The sequence below is a fragment of the Centropristis striata genome, chromosome 14 (genome assembly GCF_030273125.1).
Source record: "Centropristis striata isolate RG_2023a ecotype Rhode Island chromosome 14, C.striata_1.0, whole genome shotgun sequence".
Classification (NCBI taxonomy): Eukaryota; Metazoa; Chordata; class Actinopteri; order Perciformes; family Serranidae; genus Centropristis; species Centropristis striata.
In genome coordinates this window covers 37,031,030-37,047,161 of record NC_081530.1, presented here as the reverse complement: position 1 = coordinate 37,047,161, position 16,132 = coordinate 37,031,030, and the positions used below count along the sequence as shown (strand labels likewise).

The 16,132-nt window shown below is 44.6% G+C and overlaps 1 protein-coding gene across 1 annotated transcript; it reads left to right on the top strand.

Annotated features, from left to right (window-relative positions):
- The first annotated feature begins 401 nt into the window (after window positions 1-401).
- On the top strand, window positions 402-16,101 carry LOC131985280 (dynein axonemal intermediate chain 2-like). The gene is made up of 12 exons (XM_059350324.1): window positions 402-800; window positions 5,886-6,047; window positions 6,587-6,708; window positions 6,793-6,935; window positions 7,104-7,217; window positions 7,296-7,435; window positions 7,964-8,086; window positions 9,402-9,625; window positions 11,846-11,981; window positions 12,069-12,215; window positions 12,759-12,989; window positions 15,833-16,101. The coding sequence occupies exons 1-12, from the start codon at window positions 618-620 to the stop codon at window positions 15,881-15,883; spliced, it is 1,776 nt and encodes a 591-aa protein (XP_059206307.1). The 5' UTR covers window positions 402-617; the 3' UTR covers window positions 15,884-16,101.
- Window positions 16,102-16,132: the final 31 nt, after the last annotated feature.

The following is a 16,132-nucleotide window of genomic DNA, read 5'->3' as shown; positions in this document are numbered from 1 at the left end:
AACTCATTTATTCGACCACAGAACTCAATCTATCAACTTCTGGACTCAACTTGAACAATATATAGTGTGTAAAACCAAGATAAACATTTTAATTGACTGTAGAAGTTTGATTATGTATTTTGTCCATCAGCTTTATTACAAACTTCATGTTGTATAGAAAAGTTCAGAAATATTTCAAAACTCCAGCCAACTGTAGAAGTTTCTTGCATATATATATATAACTAGTAATAATCATTCTAATAATAACTTTAATTAAAAAAATATAAATATAAATAATGTCTTTAAAAACTTCATTAAAGATATGATCTGTTGTCAATAAAGTTTATACAAAGAAGAGAATCCTGTTGCTAGGATACGGGCGACTCCGAAACTGGTTGCTAGGATACAGCAAACTCAGAAAGTTTACCACCCGTTAATTTTATCTGTTAATCAGCCGGATTTTACCCGTTAATCAGCCGGTGTTTGACCCGTTTATCTGCCGGTGTTAGATCCGTTAATCAGCCGGGTTTTACCCTTTAGTCTGCCGGTGTTTGACCCATTAATCTGCCGGTGTTTGACCCGTTATTCCGCCGGTTTGTCCCCGTTATTCCGCCGGTGTGTCCCGGTGTTTGAGCCTGATGGAGATCGTCCATGTCTACACGAAGCTCCGCGGTGAGTTCGGCCGCCAGTGTCACTTCTCTGACCGGCCCGCCGAGCTGCTGCTGGACGTTCCTCCGGAGCCGAGCCTGGCCCCGCACTTCATCCACAAGACACCCCGAGATCAGAGCGTGCAGGCCGGCCAGGACATGTCGGAGCACCAGGTGAGCTCCGGTCCCCAGGACTACTACTACTGCTATTACTACTACATGTACTAATACATGTACTACTACTACTACTGCTATTACTACTACATGTACTAATACATGTACTACTACTACTACTACTGCTATTACTACATGTACTAATACATGTACTACTACTACTGCTATTACTACATGTACTAATACATGTACTACTACTACTACTGCTATTACTACATGTACTAATACATGTACTACTACTACTGCTATTACTACTACATGTACTAATACATGTACTACTACTACTACTGCTATTACTACATGTACTAATACATGTACTACTACTACTGCTATTACTACATGTACTAATACATGGACTACTACTACTGCTATTACTACATGTACTAATACATGGACTACTACTACTGCTATTACTACATGTACTAATACATGTACTACTACTACTGCTATTACTACATGTACTAATACATGGACTACTACTACTGCTATTACTACATGTACTAATACATGGACTACTACTACTGCTATTACTACATGTACTAATACATGTACTACTACTACTGCTATTACTACATGTACTAATACATGTACTACTACTACTACTACTATTACTACATGTACTAATACATGTACTACTACTACTACTACTACTATTACTACATGTACTAATACATGTACTACTACTACTGCTATTACTACATGTACTAATACATGTACTACTACTACTGCTATTACTACATGTACTAATACATGTACTACTACTACTGCTATTACTACATGTACTAATACATGGACTACTACTACTGCTATTACTACATGTACTAATACATGTACTACTACTACTGCTATTACTACATGTACTAATACATGTACTACTACTACTACTACTATTACTACATGTACTAATACATGTACTACTACTACTACTACTACTATTACTACATGTACTAATACATGTACTACTACTACTGCTATTACTACATGTACTAATACATGTACTACTACTACTGCTATTACTACATGTACTAATACATGTACTACTACTACTGCTATTACTACATGTACTAATACATGTACTACTACTACTGCTATTACTACATGTACTAATACATGTACTACTACTACTGCTATTACTACATGTACTAATACATGTACTACTACTACTGCTATTACTACATGTACTAATACATGTACTACTACTACTGCTATTACTACATGTACTAATACATGTACTACTACTACTGCTACTATTACTACATGTACTAATACATGTACTACTACTACTACTACTATTACTACATTTACTAATACATGTACTACTACTACTACTACTACTACTACTACTGTTACTACATGTACTAATACATGTACTACTACTACTGCTATTACTACATGTACCAATACTGATACTACATGTACTAATACATGTACTACTACTACTACTACTACTACATGTACTAATACATGTACTACTACTACTACTGCTATTACTACTACTACATGTATTAATACATGTACTACTACTACTACTGCTATTACTACATGTACTAATACATGTACTACTACTACTACTATTATTACATGTACTAATACATGTACTACTACTACTACTATTACTACTACATGTACTACTACTACTACTACTACTACTGCTATTACTACATGTACTAATACATGTACTACTACTACTACTATTACTACATGTACTAATACATGTACTACTACTACTACTATTACTACTACATGTACTAATACATGTACTACTACTACTGCTATTACTACATGTACTAATACATGTACTACTACTACTACTGTTACTACATGTACTAATACATGTACTACTACTACTACTACTACTACTGCTATTACTACATGTACTAATACATGTACTACTACTACTGCTATTACTACATGTACTAATACATGTACTACTACTACTACTACTACTACATGTACTAATACATGTACTACTACTACTACTACTACTACATGTACTAATACATGTACTACTACTACTACTACTACATGTACTAATACATGTACTACTACTACTACTACTACTACATGTACTAATACATGTACTACTACTACTACTACTACATGTACTAATACTGATACTACATGTACTAATACATGTACTACTACTACTACTATTACTACTACTATTACTACATGTACTAATACTGGTACTACTACTACTACTACTATTACTACATGTACTAATACTGGTACTACTACTACTACTACTATTACTACTACTATTACTACATGTACTAATACTGGTAGTACTACTACTACTACTATTACTACATGTACTAATACATGTACTACTACTACTACTATTACTACATGTACTAATACACGTACTACTACTACTATTACTACATGTACTACTAATACTACTAGATGTACTAATACTGATACTACATGTACTACTAATACTACTAGATGTACTAATACTGATACTACATGTACTAATACTTATACTACATGTACTACTGATACTACTAGATGTACTAATACTGATACTACATGTACTAATACTGATACTACATGTACCAATACTGATACTACATGTACTACTAATACTACTAGATGTACTAATACTGATACTACATGTACTAATACTACTACTACATGTACTAATACTACTTCTACATGTACTACTACTACTATTACTACATGTACCAATACTGATACTACATGTACTACTAATACTACTAGATGTACTAATACTGATACTACATGTACTAATACTGATACTACATGTACTACTGATACTACTAGATGTACTAATACTGATACTACATGTACTAATACTGATACTACATGTACCAATACTGATACTACATGTACTACTAATACTACTAGATGTACTAATACTGATACTACATGTACTAATACTACTACTACATGTACAAATACTATTACTACATGTACTAATACTGATACTACATGTACTACTAATACTACTACATGTACTAATACTATTACTAATACATGTACTACTACTACATATACTACTACTACATGTACTAATACTGATACTACATGTACTAATACTACTACTACATGTACTAGTACTGATACTACATTTACTAATACTACTATGACTATATGTACTAATACTAACACTACATGTACTGATACTACTATTACATGTACTAATACAGATACTCCATGTACTACTACTACTACATTTACTAATACTATTACTAAATGTACTAATACCACTACTAAATGTACTAATACCACTACTACATGTACTAATACTACTACTATATATACTAATACTACTACTACATGTATTAATACGGCACTGTACTACATGTACTAATACTACTACTACCTGGTACTACTGATATTACTGGTACTACTGGTACTACTGGTACTACTGTTACTACCTGGTACTACCTGGTACTACTGGTACTACCTGGTACTACCTAGTACTAATGGTACTACAGGTACTACCTAGTACTACTGGTACTACTGATAGTACTGGTACTACCTGGTACTACTGGTACAACTGGTACTACTGGTACTACTGATACTACTGGTACTACTGGTACTACCTAGTACTATTGGTACTACTGATACTGCTGGTACTACCTGGTACTACCTGGTACTACTGGTACTACTGGCACTACCTAGTACTACTTGTACTACTGGCACTACTGGTACTACTGATACTACTGGTACTACCTAGTACTACTTGTACTACTGGCACTACTGGTACTACTGATACTACTGGTACTACCTGGGACTACTGGTACTACTGGCACTACCTAGTACTACTTGTACTACTGGCACTACTGGTACTACTGATACTACTGGTACTACCTGGGACTACTGGTACTACTGATATTACTGGTACTACTGATACTACTGGTACTACCTAGTACTACTTGTACCACTGGCACTACTGGTACTACTGATACTACTGGTACTACTGGTACTACTGATATTACTGGTACTACTGATACTACTGGTACTACCTAGTACTACTTGTACTACTGGCACTACTGGTACTACTGATACTACTGGTACTACCTGGGACTACTGGTACTACTGATATTACTGGTACTACTGATACTACTGGTACTACTGATACTACTTGTACTACTGGCACTACTGGTACTACTGATACTACTGGTACTACCTGGGACTACTGGTACTACTGATACTACTGGTACTACCTGGGACTACTGGTACTACTGATACTACTGGTACTACCTGGGACTACTGGTACTACTGGCACTACCTAGTACTGCTTTTACTACTGGCACTACTGGTACTACTGATACTACTGGTACTACCTGGGACTACTGGTACTACTGATACTACTGGTACTACTGATAGTACTGGTACTACCTGGGACTACTGGTACTACTGATACTACTGGTACTACCTGGGACTACTGGTACTACTGGCACTACCTAGTACTACTTGTACTACTGGCACTACTGGTACTACTGATACTACTGGTACTACCTGGGACTACTGGTACTACTGATATTACTGGTACTACTGATACTACTGGTACTACCTAGTACTACTTGTACCACTGGCACTACTGGTACTACTGATACTACTGGTACTACTGGTACTACTGATATTACTGGTACTACTGATACTACTGGTACTACCTAGTACTACTTGTACTACTGGCACTACTGGTACTACTGATACTACTGGTACTACCTGGGACTACTGGTACTACTGATATTACTGGTACTACTGATACTACTGGTACTACTGATACTACTTGTACTACTGGCACTACTGGTACTACTGATACTACTGGTACTACCTGGGACTACTGGTACTACTGATACTACTGGTACTACCTGGGACTACTGGTACTACTGATACTACTGGTACTACCTGGGACTACTGGTACTACTGGCACTACCTAGTACTGCTTTTACTACTGGCACTACTGGTACTACTGATACTACTGGTACTACCTGGGACTACTGGTACTACTGATACTACTGGTACTACTGATAGTACTGGTACTACCTGGGACTACTGGTACTACTGATACTACTGGTACTACCTGGGACTACTGGTACTTGTGTGCAGGTGAACACGGAGCGCTTTGAGACGGACAGCTGTGGGATCAACCATGTGGAGGGGGGGTGGCCCAAAGACGTGAACCCTCAGGAGATGGAACAGACCATCAGGTTCAGGAAGAAGGTGGAGAAGGACGAGAGCTACATCAACAGCATCCTGCAGCTGGGCAGTGTAAGTCCCCCTTTACCTCAGTCCTCATGGTCCCCCTTTACCTCAGTCCTCATGGTCCCCCTGCGCAGTCCTCATGGTCCCCCTTTACCTCAGTCCTCATGGTCCCCCTTTACCTCAGTCCTCATGGTCCCCCTTTGCCTCGGTCCTCATGGTCCCCCTGCGCAGTCCTCATGGTCCCCCTTTACCTCAGTCCTCGTGGTCCCTCTTTACCTCAGCCCTCATGGTCCCCCTTTACCTCAGTCCTCATGGTCCCTCTTTACCTCAGCCCTCATGGTCCCCCATACCTCAGTCCTCATGGTCCCTCTTTACCTCAGCCCTCATGGTCCCCCATACCTCAGTCCTCATGGTCCCCCTTTACCTCAGTCCTCATGGTCCCCCTTTACCTCAGTCCTCATGGTCCCCCTTTACCTCAGTCCACATGGTCCCCCTTTACCTCAGTCCACATGGTCCCCCTTTACCTCAGGTAGGCTGGTTGTGATGTCATCTTGTGCTGTGTGATGTCATCAAGTGCTGTGTGATGTCATCGTGTGGTTGTCTAGGTGATGGAGCACTGCATCAGGCAGAACAACGCTGTGGACATCTACCAGGAGTACTTTGAGGACGAGGAGGAGGTGGAGGAGAACCAGGAGCCGCCGTCCGCCAAAACCATCAACGTGTACAGGTGCAGCTGTGTGTGTGTGTGTGTGTGTGTGTGTGTGTGTGTGTGTGTGTACTAAGTCCTGACTGTGGACCCGTCCCTCCTCAGAGACCCCAACGGCGTGAAGCGGACCGTCTCCGGTCTGTCCTGGCATCCTGACGGCGGCAGGAAGCTAGCTGCTGCCTACTGCTGCCTCCAGTTCCAGAGGACGCCAAGAGACACCAGCCTGGACTCCTACATCTGGGACATCGGTGGGTGAGACAGGAGGACAGACAGACAGACAGACAGACAGGAGGACAGACAGGAGGACAGACAGACAGACAGGAGGACAGACAGGAGGACAGACAGACAGACAGACAGACAGGAGGACAGACAGACAGACAGAGTCCGTCTCACCAGCTGTTCCGTGTTTGTTTCAGAGAACCCGAACCGACCAGAGATGTCCCTGAAGCCGGCGTCCCCCCTGGTCTGTCTGGACTACAACCCCAAAGACCCCCACACCCTGGTGGGGGGCAGCTACAACGGACAGATCGGTGGGTCCAGCTGCAGACGGACGGGGACAGATTGTCTCTCAGTGGGGACGCTTGTCTTACAGTGTGTGTTTGTTTTAGCGTACTGGGACACCCGAAGAGGCAGCCAGCCGGTGGAGACGTCCTCCGTGGAGCAAAGTCACAGAGACCCCGTCTACAAGACCATCTGGCTGCAGTCCAAGACCGGGACGGACACGTTCTCTGCCTCCACGGACGGACAGGTGGACACATGGACAGACAGACTGGTGGACAGACAGACTGATGGACAGATGGACAGACAGACAGATTGATGGACAGACGGATTGATGGACAGGTGGACAGACATACTGATGGACAGACAGACTGATGGACAGACAGACAGACTGATGGACAGACAGACTGATGGACAGATGGACGGACAGACAGACAGACTGGTGGACAGACAGACTGATGGACAGATGGACAGACAGACAGACTGATGGACAGACAGACTGATGGACAGATGTACGGACAGACTGGTGGACAGACAGACAGGTGGACAGACAGACTGGTGGACAGACAGACTGATGGACAGATGGACAGACAGACTGGTGGACAGACAAACTGATGGACAGACGGATTGATGGACAGGTGGACAGACATACTGATGGACAGATGGACAGACAGACAGACTGGTAGACAGACAGGTGGACAGACAGACTGATGGACAGATGGACAGACAGACTGGTGGACAGACAGACTGATGGACAGGTGTCTCATGTGTCCCCCAGGTCCTGTGGTGGGACGTCCGCCGGTTGTCTGAGCCCACAGAGCGTCTGGTTCTGGACCCGAACCGGGAAGGAAACCTGGACCGAGCTCTAGGAGCCGTCTCTCTGGAGTTTGAGTCCACCATGGTGAGACAGGTGTCCTCTCTGTCCTCTCAGTGTCTCTGTCCTCTCTCTCTCTTTGTGTCCCTGTCCTCCCTGTCTCAGTGTCCCTGTCCTCTCTGTCTCAGTCTGTCCCTGTCCTCCCTGTCTCAGTGTCCCTGTCCTCCCTGTCTCAGTGTGTCCCTGTCCTCTCTCTCTCTTTGTGTCCCTGTCCTCCCTGTCTCAGTGTGTCCCTGTCCTCTCTCTCTCTTTGTGTCCCTGTCCTCTCTGTCTCAGTCTGTCCCTGTCCTCTTTGTCTCAGTGTGTCCCTGTCCTCCCTGTCTCAGTGTGTCCCTGTCCTCTCTCTCTCTTTGTGTCCCTGTCCTCTCTGTCTCAGTGTGTCCCTGTCCTCTCTGTCTAAGTGTGTCCCTGTCCTCCCTGTCTCAGTGTGTCCCTGTCCTCCCTGTCTCAGTGTCCCTGTCCTCCCTGTCTCAGTGTCCCTGTCCTCTCTGTCTCAGTGCGTCCCTGTCCTCCCTGTCTCAGTGTGTCCCTGTCCTCTCTCTCTCTTTGTGTCCCTGTCCTCTCTGTCTCAGTGTGTCCCTGTCCTCTCTGTCTAAGTGTGTCCCTGTCCTCCCTGTCTCAGTGTGTCCCTGTCCTCCCTGTCTCAGTGTGTCCCTGTCCTCTCTCTCTCTTTGTGTCCCTGTCCTCTCTGTCTCAGTCTGTCCCTGTCCTCTTTGTCTCAGTGTGTCCCTGTCCTCCCTGTCTCAGTGTGTCCCTGTCCTCTCTCTCTCTTTGTGTCCCTGTCCTCTCTGTCTCAGTGTGTCCCTGTCCTCTCTGTCTAAGTGTGTCCCTGTCCTCCCTGTCTCAGTGTGTCCCTGTCCTCCCTGTCTCAGTGTCCCTGTCCTCCCTGTCTCAGTGTCCCTGTCCTCTCTGTCTCAGTGCGTCCCTGTCCTCCCTGTCTCAGTGTGTCCCTGTCCTCTCTCTCTCTTTGTGTCCCTGTCCTCTCTGTCTCAGTGTGTCCCTGTCCTCTCTGTCTAAGTGTGTCCCTGTCCTCCCTGTCTCAGTGTGTCCCTGTCCTCCCTGTCTCAGTGTCCCTGTCCTCTCTGTCTCAGTGTGTCCCTGTCCTCCCTGTCTCAGTGTGTCCCTGTCCTCCCTGTCTCAGTGTGTCCCTGTCCTCTCTGTCTCAGTGTGTCCCTGTCCTCTCTGTCTAAGTGTGTCCCTGTCCTCCCTGTCTCAGTCTGTCCCTGTCCTCTCTCTCTCTTTGTGTCCCTGTCCTCCCTGTCTCAGTGTGTCCCTGTCCTCCCTGTCTCAGTCTGTCCCTGTCCTCCCTGTCTCAGTCTGTCCCTGTCCTCTGTGTCTCCAGCCCACTAAGTTCATGGTGGGGACGGAGCAGGGCGTGGTGGTGTCCTGTAACCGGAAGGCGAAGACGCCGGCGGAGAAGCTGGTGTGTCTCTACGAGGGACACCATGGACCGGTCTACGGCCTGCAGAGGAACCCGTTCTTCCCCAAGAACTTCCTCACCGTGGGGGACTGGACGGCTCGCATCTGGTCCGAGGACATCAAGGAGTCCTCCATCATGTGGACCAGGTAGGACACATTTAAACACGTCTTTCTGGTCCATCCGTGGCGTCTTCTGTCAGGTGTCCCGTCACGTCTCTGCTCCTGTCTCTCTCAGGTACCAGATGTCTCGTCCGTCCCGTCTAACTATTCTAACGTCTCTGCTCCTGTCTCTCTCAGGTACCCGATGTCTCGTCCGTCCCGTCTAACTATTCTAACGTCTCTGCTCCTGTCTCTCTCAGGTACCAGATGTCTCGTCCGTCCGTCCGTCCCGTCTAACTATTCTAACGTCTCTGCTCCTGTCTCTCTCAGGTACCAGATGTCTCGTCCGTCCGTCCGTCCCGTCTAACTATTCTAACGTCTCTGCTCCTGTCTCTCTCAGGTACCAGATGTCTCGTCCGTCCCGTCTAACTATTCTAACGTCTCTGCTCCTGCCTCTCTCAGGTACCAGATGTCTCGTCCGTCCCGTCTAACTATTCTAACGTCTCTGCTCCTGTCTCTCTCAGGTACCCGATGTCTCGTCCGTCCCGTCTAACTATTCTAACGTCTCTGCTCCTGTCTCTCTCAGGTACCCGATGTCTCGTCCGTCCCGTCTAACTATTCTAACGTCTCTGCTCCTGTCTCTCTCAGGTACCCGATGTCTCGTCCGTCCCGTCTAACTATTCTAACGTCTCTGCTCCTGTCTCTCTCAGGTACCAGATGTCTCGTCCGTCCCGTCTAACTATTCTAACGTCTCTGCTCCTGTCTCTCTCAGGTACCAGATGTCTCGTCCGTCCCGTCTAACTATTCTAACGTCTCTGCTCCTGTCTCTCTCAGGTACCAGATGTCTCGTCCGTCCCGTCTAACTATTCTAACGTCTCTGCTCCTGTCTCTCTCAGGTACCCGATGTCTCGTCCGTCCCGTCTAACTATTCTAACGTCTCTGCTCCTGTCTCTCTCAGGTACCCGATGTCTCGTCCGTCCCGTCTAACTATTCTAACGTCTCTGCTCCTGTCTCTCTCAGGTACCAGATGTCTCGTCCGTCCCGTCTAACTATTCTAACGTCTCTGCTCCTGTCTCTCTCAGGTACCAGATGTCTCGTCCGTCCCGTCTAACTATTCTAACGTCTCTGCTCCTGTCTCTCTCAGGTACCAGATGTCTCGTCCGTCCCGTCTAACTATTCTAACGTCTCTGCTCCTGTCTCTCTCAGGTACCAGATGTCTCGTCCGTCCCGTCTAACTATTCTAACGTCTCTGCTCCTGTCTCTCTCAGGTACCAGATGTCTCGTCCGTCCCGTCTAACTATTCTAACGTCTCTGCTCCTGTCTCTCTCAGGTACCAGATGTCTCGTCCGTCCGTCCGTCCCGTCTAACTATTCTAACGTCTCTGCTCCTGCCTCTCTCAGGTACCAGATGTCTCGTCCGTCCCGTCTAACTATTCTAACGTCTCTGCTCCTGTCTCTCTCAGGTACCAGATGTCTCGTCCGTCCCGTCTAACTATTCTAACGTCTCTGCTCCTGTCTCTCTCAGGTACCAGATGTCTCGTCCGTCCCGTCTAACTATTCTAACGTCTCTGCTCCTGTCTCTCTCAGGTACCAGATGTCTCGTCCGTCCCGTCTAACTATTCTAACGTCTCTGCTCCTGTCTCTCTCAGGTACCAGATGTCTCGTCCGTCCCGTCTAACTATTCTAACGTCTCTGCTCCTGTCTCTCTCAGGTACCAGATGTCTCGTCCGTCCCGTCTAACTATTCTAACGTCTCTGCTCCTGTCTCTCTCAGGTACCAGATGTCTCGTCCGTCCCGTCTAACTATTCTAACGTCTCTGCTCCTGTCTCTCTCAGGTACCAGATGTCTCGTCCGTCCCGTCTAACTATTCTAACGTCTCTGCTCCTGTCTCTCTCAGGTACCAGATGTCTCGTCCGTCCCGTCTAACTATTCTAACGTCTCTGCTCCTGTCTCTCTCAGGTACCAGATGTCTCGTCCGTCCCGTCTAACTATTCTAACGTCTCTGCTCCTGTCTCTCTCAGGTACCAGATGTCTCGTCCGTCCCGTCTAACTATTCTAACGTCTCTGCTCCTGTCTCTCTCAGGTACCAGATGTCTCGTCCGTCCCGTCTAACTATTCTAACGTCTCTGCTCCTGTCTCTCTCAGGTACCAGATGTCTCGTCCGTCCCGTCTAACTATTCTAACGTCTCTGCTCCTGTCTCTCTCAGGTACCAGATGTCTCGTCCGTCCCGTCTAACTATTCTAACGTCTCTGCTCCTGTCTCTCTCAGGTACCAGATGTCCTACCTGATGGACGCCTGCTGGAGTCCTGTCCGTCCCTCCGTCTTCTTCACCGTTAAAATGGACGGCGTGTTGGACGTCTGGGACATCCTGTTCAAACAGAACGACCCCACGCTGAGTGTCAAGGTGCGTCTGTCCGTCTCACCTGTCTGCTGTTGTTGTTGTTGTTGTTTTTGTTGTTGTTGTTGTCCCTGACGACGGCTGTGTCCTCAGGTGTGTGACGACGCCCTGTACAGCCTCCGTCTCCAGGACAACGGGCGGTTGGTGGCGGTCGGGTCCCAGCAGGGCGGCGCCACGCTGCTGGAGCTCTGCTCAGGACTGTCCTCGCTGCAGAAGAACGAGAAGAGTCTGCTGGCTGCTGTAAACTGTTATTACACTTTATAACTGTAGTTTATTTCTTTATAACGTTAGTTTATTACTTTATAACTTTACTTTATAACTGTAGTTTATTACTTTATAACGTTAGTTTATTACTTTATAACTTTACTTTATAACTGTAGTTTATTACTTTATAACGTTAGTTTATTACTTTACTTTATAACTTTATAACTTTACTTTATAACTGTAGTTTATTACTTTACTTTATAACTTTATAACTTTACTTTATAACTGTAGTTTATTACTTTACTTTATAACTTTATAACTTTACTTGATGACTGTAGTTTATTACTTTATAACTGTAGTTTATTACTTTATAACGTTAGTTTATTACTTTACTTTTTTAACTTTATAACTTTACTTTATAACTTTATTTCCATAAACTGAACCTCTTGTTGACAACATGATTGATTGATTGATTGATTGACTGATTGACTGATTGATTGATTGATTGATTGATTGATTGATTGATTGATTGATGACGGTGTTTCCGTGGCAACAGAAGTGACTGATGATGTCATGCAGATGTTTGAGCGTGAGACGAAGCGAGAGAAGATCCTGGAGGCTCGTCAGCGAGAGATGAGGCTGAAGGAGCGGAGCCGCTCGGAGCAGAGCCGCGAGGACGAGGCATCGGGACGGAACCAGGACGGAGACGAGAGTCCAGATCAGCTGATCGCTAGAACCGAGAACGACTTCTACGTCGTCACGGAGACGGAGCTGAAGAGGAGGAGGGAGCGGGAGGAGCAGAACAACAAGGTGAGAACCACAAGAACACAACCGGAACACAACTGGAACACAACAGGAACACAACCAGAACACCACCAGAACACCACCAGAACACCACCAGAACACCACCAGAACACAACTAGAACCTAAAAAGAACACAACCAGAACACAACCAGAACACAACCAGAACACAAACAAAACACAAACAAAACACAACCAGAACACAACCAGAACATAACCAGAACACAAACAAAACACAACCAGAACACCACCAGAACACAACCAGAACACAAACAAAACACAACCAGAACACCACCAGAACACAACCAGAACACAAACAAAACACAACCAGAACACAACCAGAACACAACCAGAACACCACCAGAACACAACTAGAACGCAACCAGAAACCAACCAGAACACAAACAAAACACAACCAGAACACAAACAAAACACAACCAGAACACAACCAGAACACAACTAGAACGCAACCAGAAACCAACCAGAACACAAACAAAACACAACCAGAACACCACCAGAACACAACCAGAACACAACCAGAACACAACAAGAACACAAACAAAACACAACCAGAACACAACCAGAACACAACAGGAACACAACTGGAACACAACAGGAACACAAACAAAACACAACCAGAACACAACCAGAACACAAACAAAACACCACCAGAACACAACCAGAACACAAACAAAACACAACCAGAACACAACCAGAACACAACCAGAACACCACCAGAACACAACTAGAACGCAACCAGAAACCAACCAGAACACAAACAAAACACAACCAGAACACAAACAGAACACAACCAGAACACAACCAGAACACAACCAGAACACAACAGGAACACAACTGGAACACAACAAGAACACAAACAAAACACAACCAGAACACAACCAGAACACAAACAAAACACAACCAGAACACAACAGGAACACAACAGGAACACAAACAAAACACAACCAGAACACCACCAGAACACAACCAGAACACAAACAAAACACAACCAGAACACAACCAGAACACCACCAGAACACAACTAGAACGCAACCAGAAACCAACCAGAACACAAACAAAACACAACCAGAACACAAACAAAACACAACCAGAACACAACCAGAACACAACTAGAACACAACCAGAAACCAACCAGAACACAAACAAAACACAACCAGAACACAACCAGAACACCACCAGAACACAACCAGAACACAACAAGAACACAAACAAAACACAACCAGAACACCACCAGAACACAACCAGAACACAAACAAAACACCACCAGAACACCACCAGAACACCACCAGAACACAACCAGAACACAACAGGAACACAACCGGAACACAACTGGAACTAAAACAAAACACAACCAGAACACAACAGGAACACAAACAAAACACAACCAGAACACCACCAGAACTAAAACAAAACACAACCAGAACACAACAGGAACACAAACAAAACACTACCAGAATCCAACAAGAACCCAACCAGAACCCAAAAAGAATCCAACAAGAACACTACCAGAACCAAACCAGAACACAACCAGAACACAACAAGAACCCAACCAGAACACTACCAGAACCCAACAAGAACCCAACAAGAACATAACCAGAACACAACCAGAACCAAACCAGAACACAACCAGAACACAACAAGAACACAAACCAGAACACAACCAGAACACTACCAGAACACAACCAGAACACAAACCAGAACACAACCAGAACACAACCAGAACACAAACCAGAACACAACCAGAACACAACCAGAACACAAAAAGAACACAAACAAAACACAACCAGAACACCACCAGAACACAACCAGAACACAAACAAAACACCACCAGAACACCACCAGAACACAACAGGAACACAACCGGAACACAACTGGAACACAACAGGAACACAACAGGAACACAAACAAAACACAACCAGAACACCACCAGAACATAAACAAAACACAACCAGAACACAACAGGAACACAAACAAAACACTACCAGAACCCAACAAGAACCCAACCAGAACCCAAAAAGACTCCAACAAGAACACAACCAGAACCAAACCAGAACACAACCAGAACACAACAAGAACCCAACCAGAACACTACCAGAACCCAACAAGAACCCAACAAGAACATAACCAGAACACAACCAGAACACAACAAGAACACAAACCAGAACACAACCAGAACACTACCAGAACACAACCAGAACACATACTAAAACACAACCAGAACACCACCAGAACACAACCAGAACACAAACAAAACACAAACAAAACACAACCAGAACACAACCAGAACATAACCAGAACACAAACAAAACACAACCAGAACACCACCAGAACACAACCAGAACACAAACAAAACACAACCAGAACACAACCAGAACACCACCAGAACACAACTAGAACGCAACCAGAAACCAACCAGAACACAAACAAAACACAACCAGAACACAAACAAAACACAACCAGAACACAAACAGAACGCAACCAGAAACCAACCAGAACGCAACCAGAAACCAACCAGAACACAAACAAAACACAACCAGAACACCACCAGAACACAACCAGAACACAACCAGAACACAACAAGAACACAAACAAAACACAACCAGAACACAACCAGAACACAAACAAAACACAACCAGAACACAACAGGAACACAACAGGAACACAACAGGAACACAAACAAAACACAACCAGAACACCACCAGAACACAACCAGAACACAAACAAAACACAACCAGAACACAACCAGAACACAACCAGAACACAAACAAAACACAACCAGAACACAAACAAAACACAACCAGAACACAAACCAGAACTTTTTCCTGTTTCAGGAAAAAGACGTCTGTGAAGAAAAGGAAGTGAAAGAAGAAGAAACTCAATAAATAAAAAGTTCATTTAGAACCGAGTCGCTGCAGACAAACTTTGGGTTCTCTCAGAGGAGAGAAAGAGGAAACAGCTGATCAAAGAGTTTCAAAATAAGATAACGGACAATATAAATGATTAATGTGATGTTAATGATAATCTGAACTGATTACCAGTCTGTTGTTGGGTTCTATAATAAAACATCTGGACTCAAGAACCTTTATGTGTTCCTTTGATTCACACACACACACACACACACACACACACAC

What these genes read in the sequence shown, in the direction of transcription:
- LOC131985280 (XM_059350324.1), top strand. Translation starts at nt 618, where the DNA reads ATGGAGATCGTCCATGTCTACACGAAGCTCCGCGGTGAGTTCGGCCGC. An exon ending in AGGACATGTCGGAGCACCAG is followed by an intron (nt 801 to 5,885) that starts GTGAGCTCCGGT and finishes ACTTGTGTGCAG; the next exon opens with GTGAACACGGAGCGCTTTGA. An exon ending in CAGCTACAACGGACAGATCG is followed by an intron (nt 7,218 to 7,295) that starts GTGGGTCCAGCT and finishes TGTTTGTTTTAG; the next exon opens with CGTACTGGGACACCCGAAGA.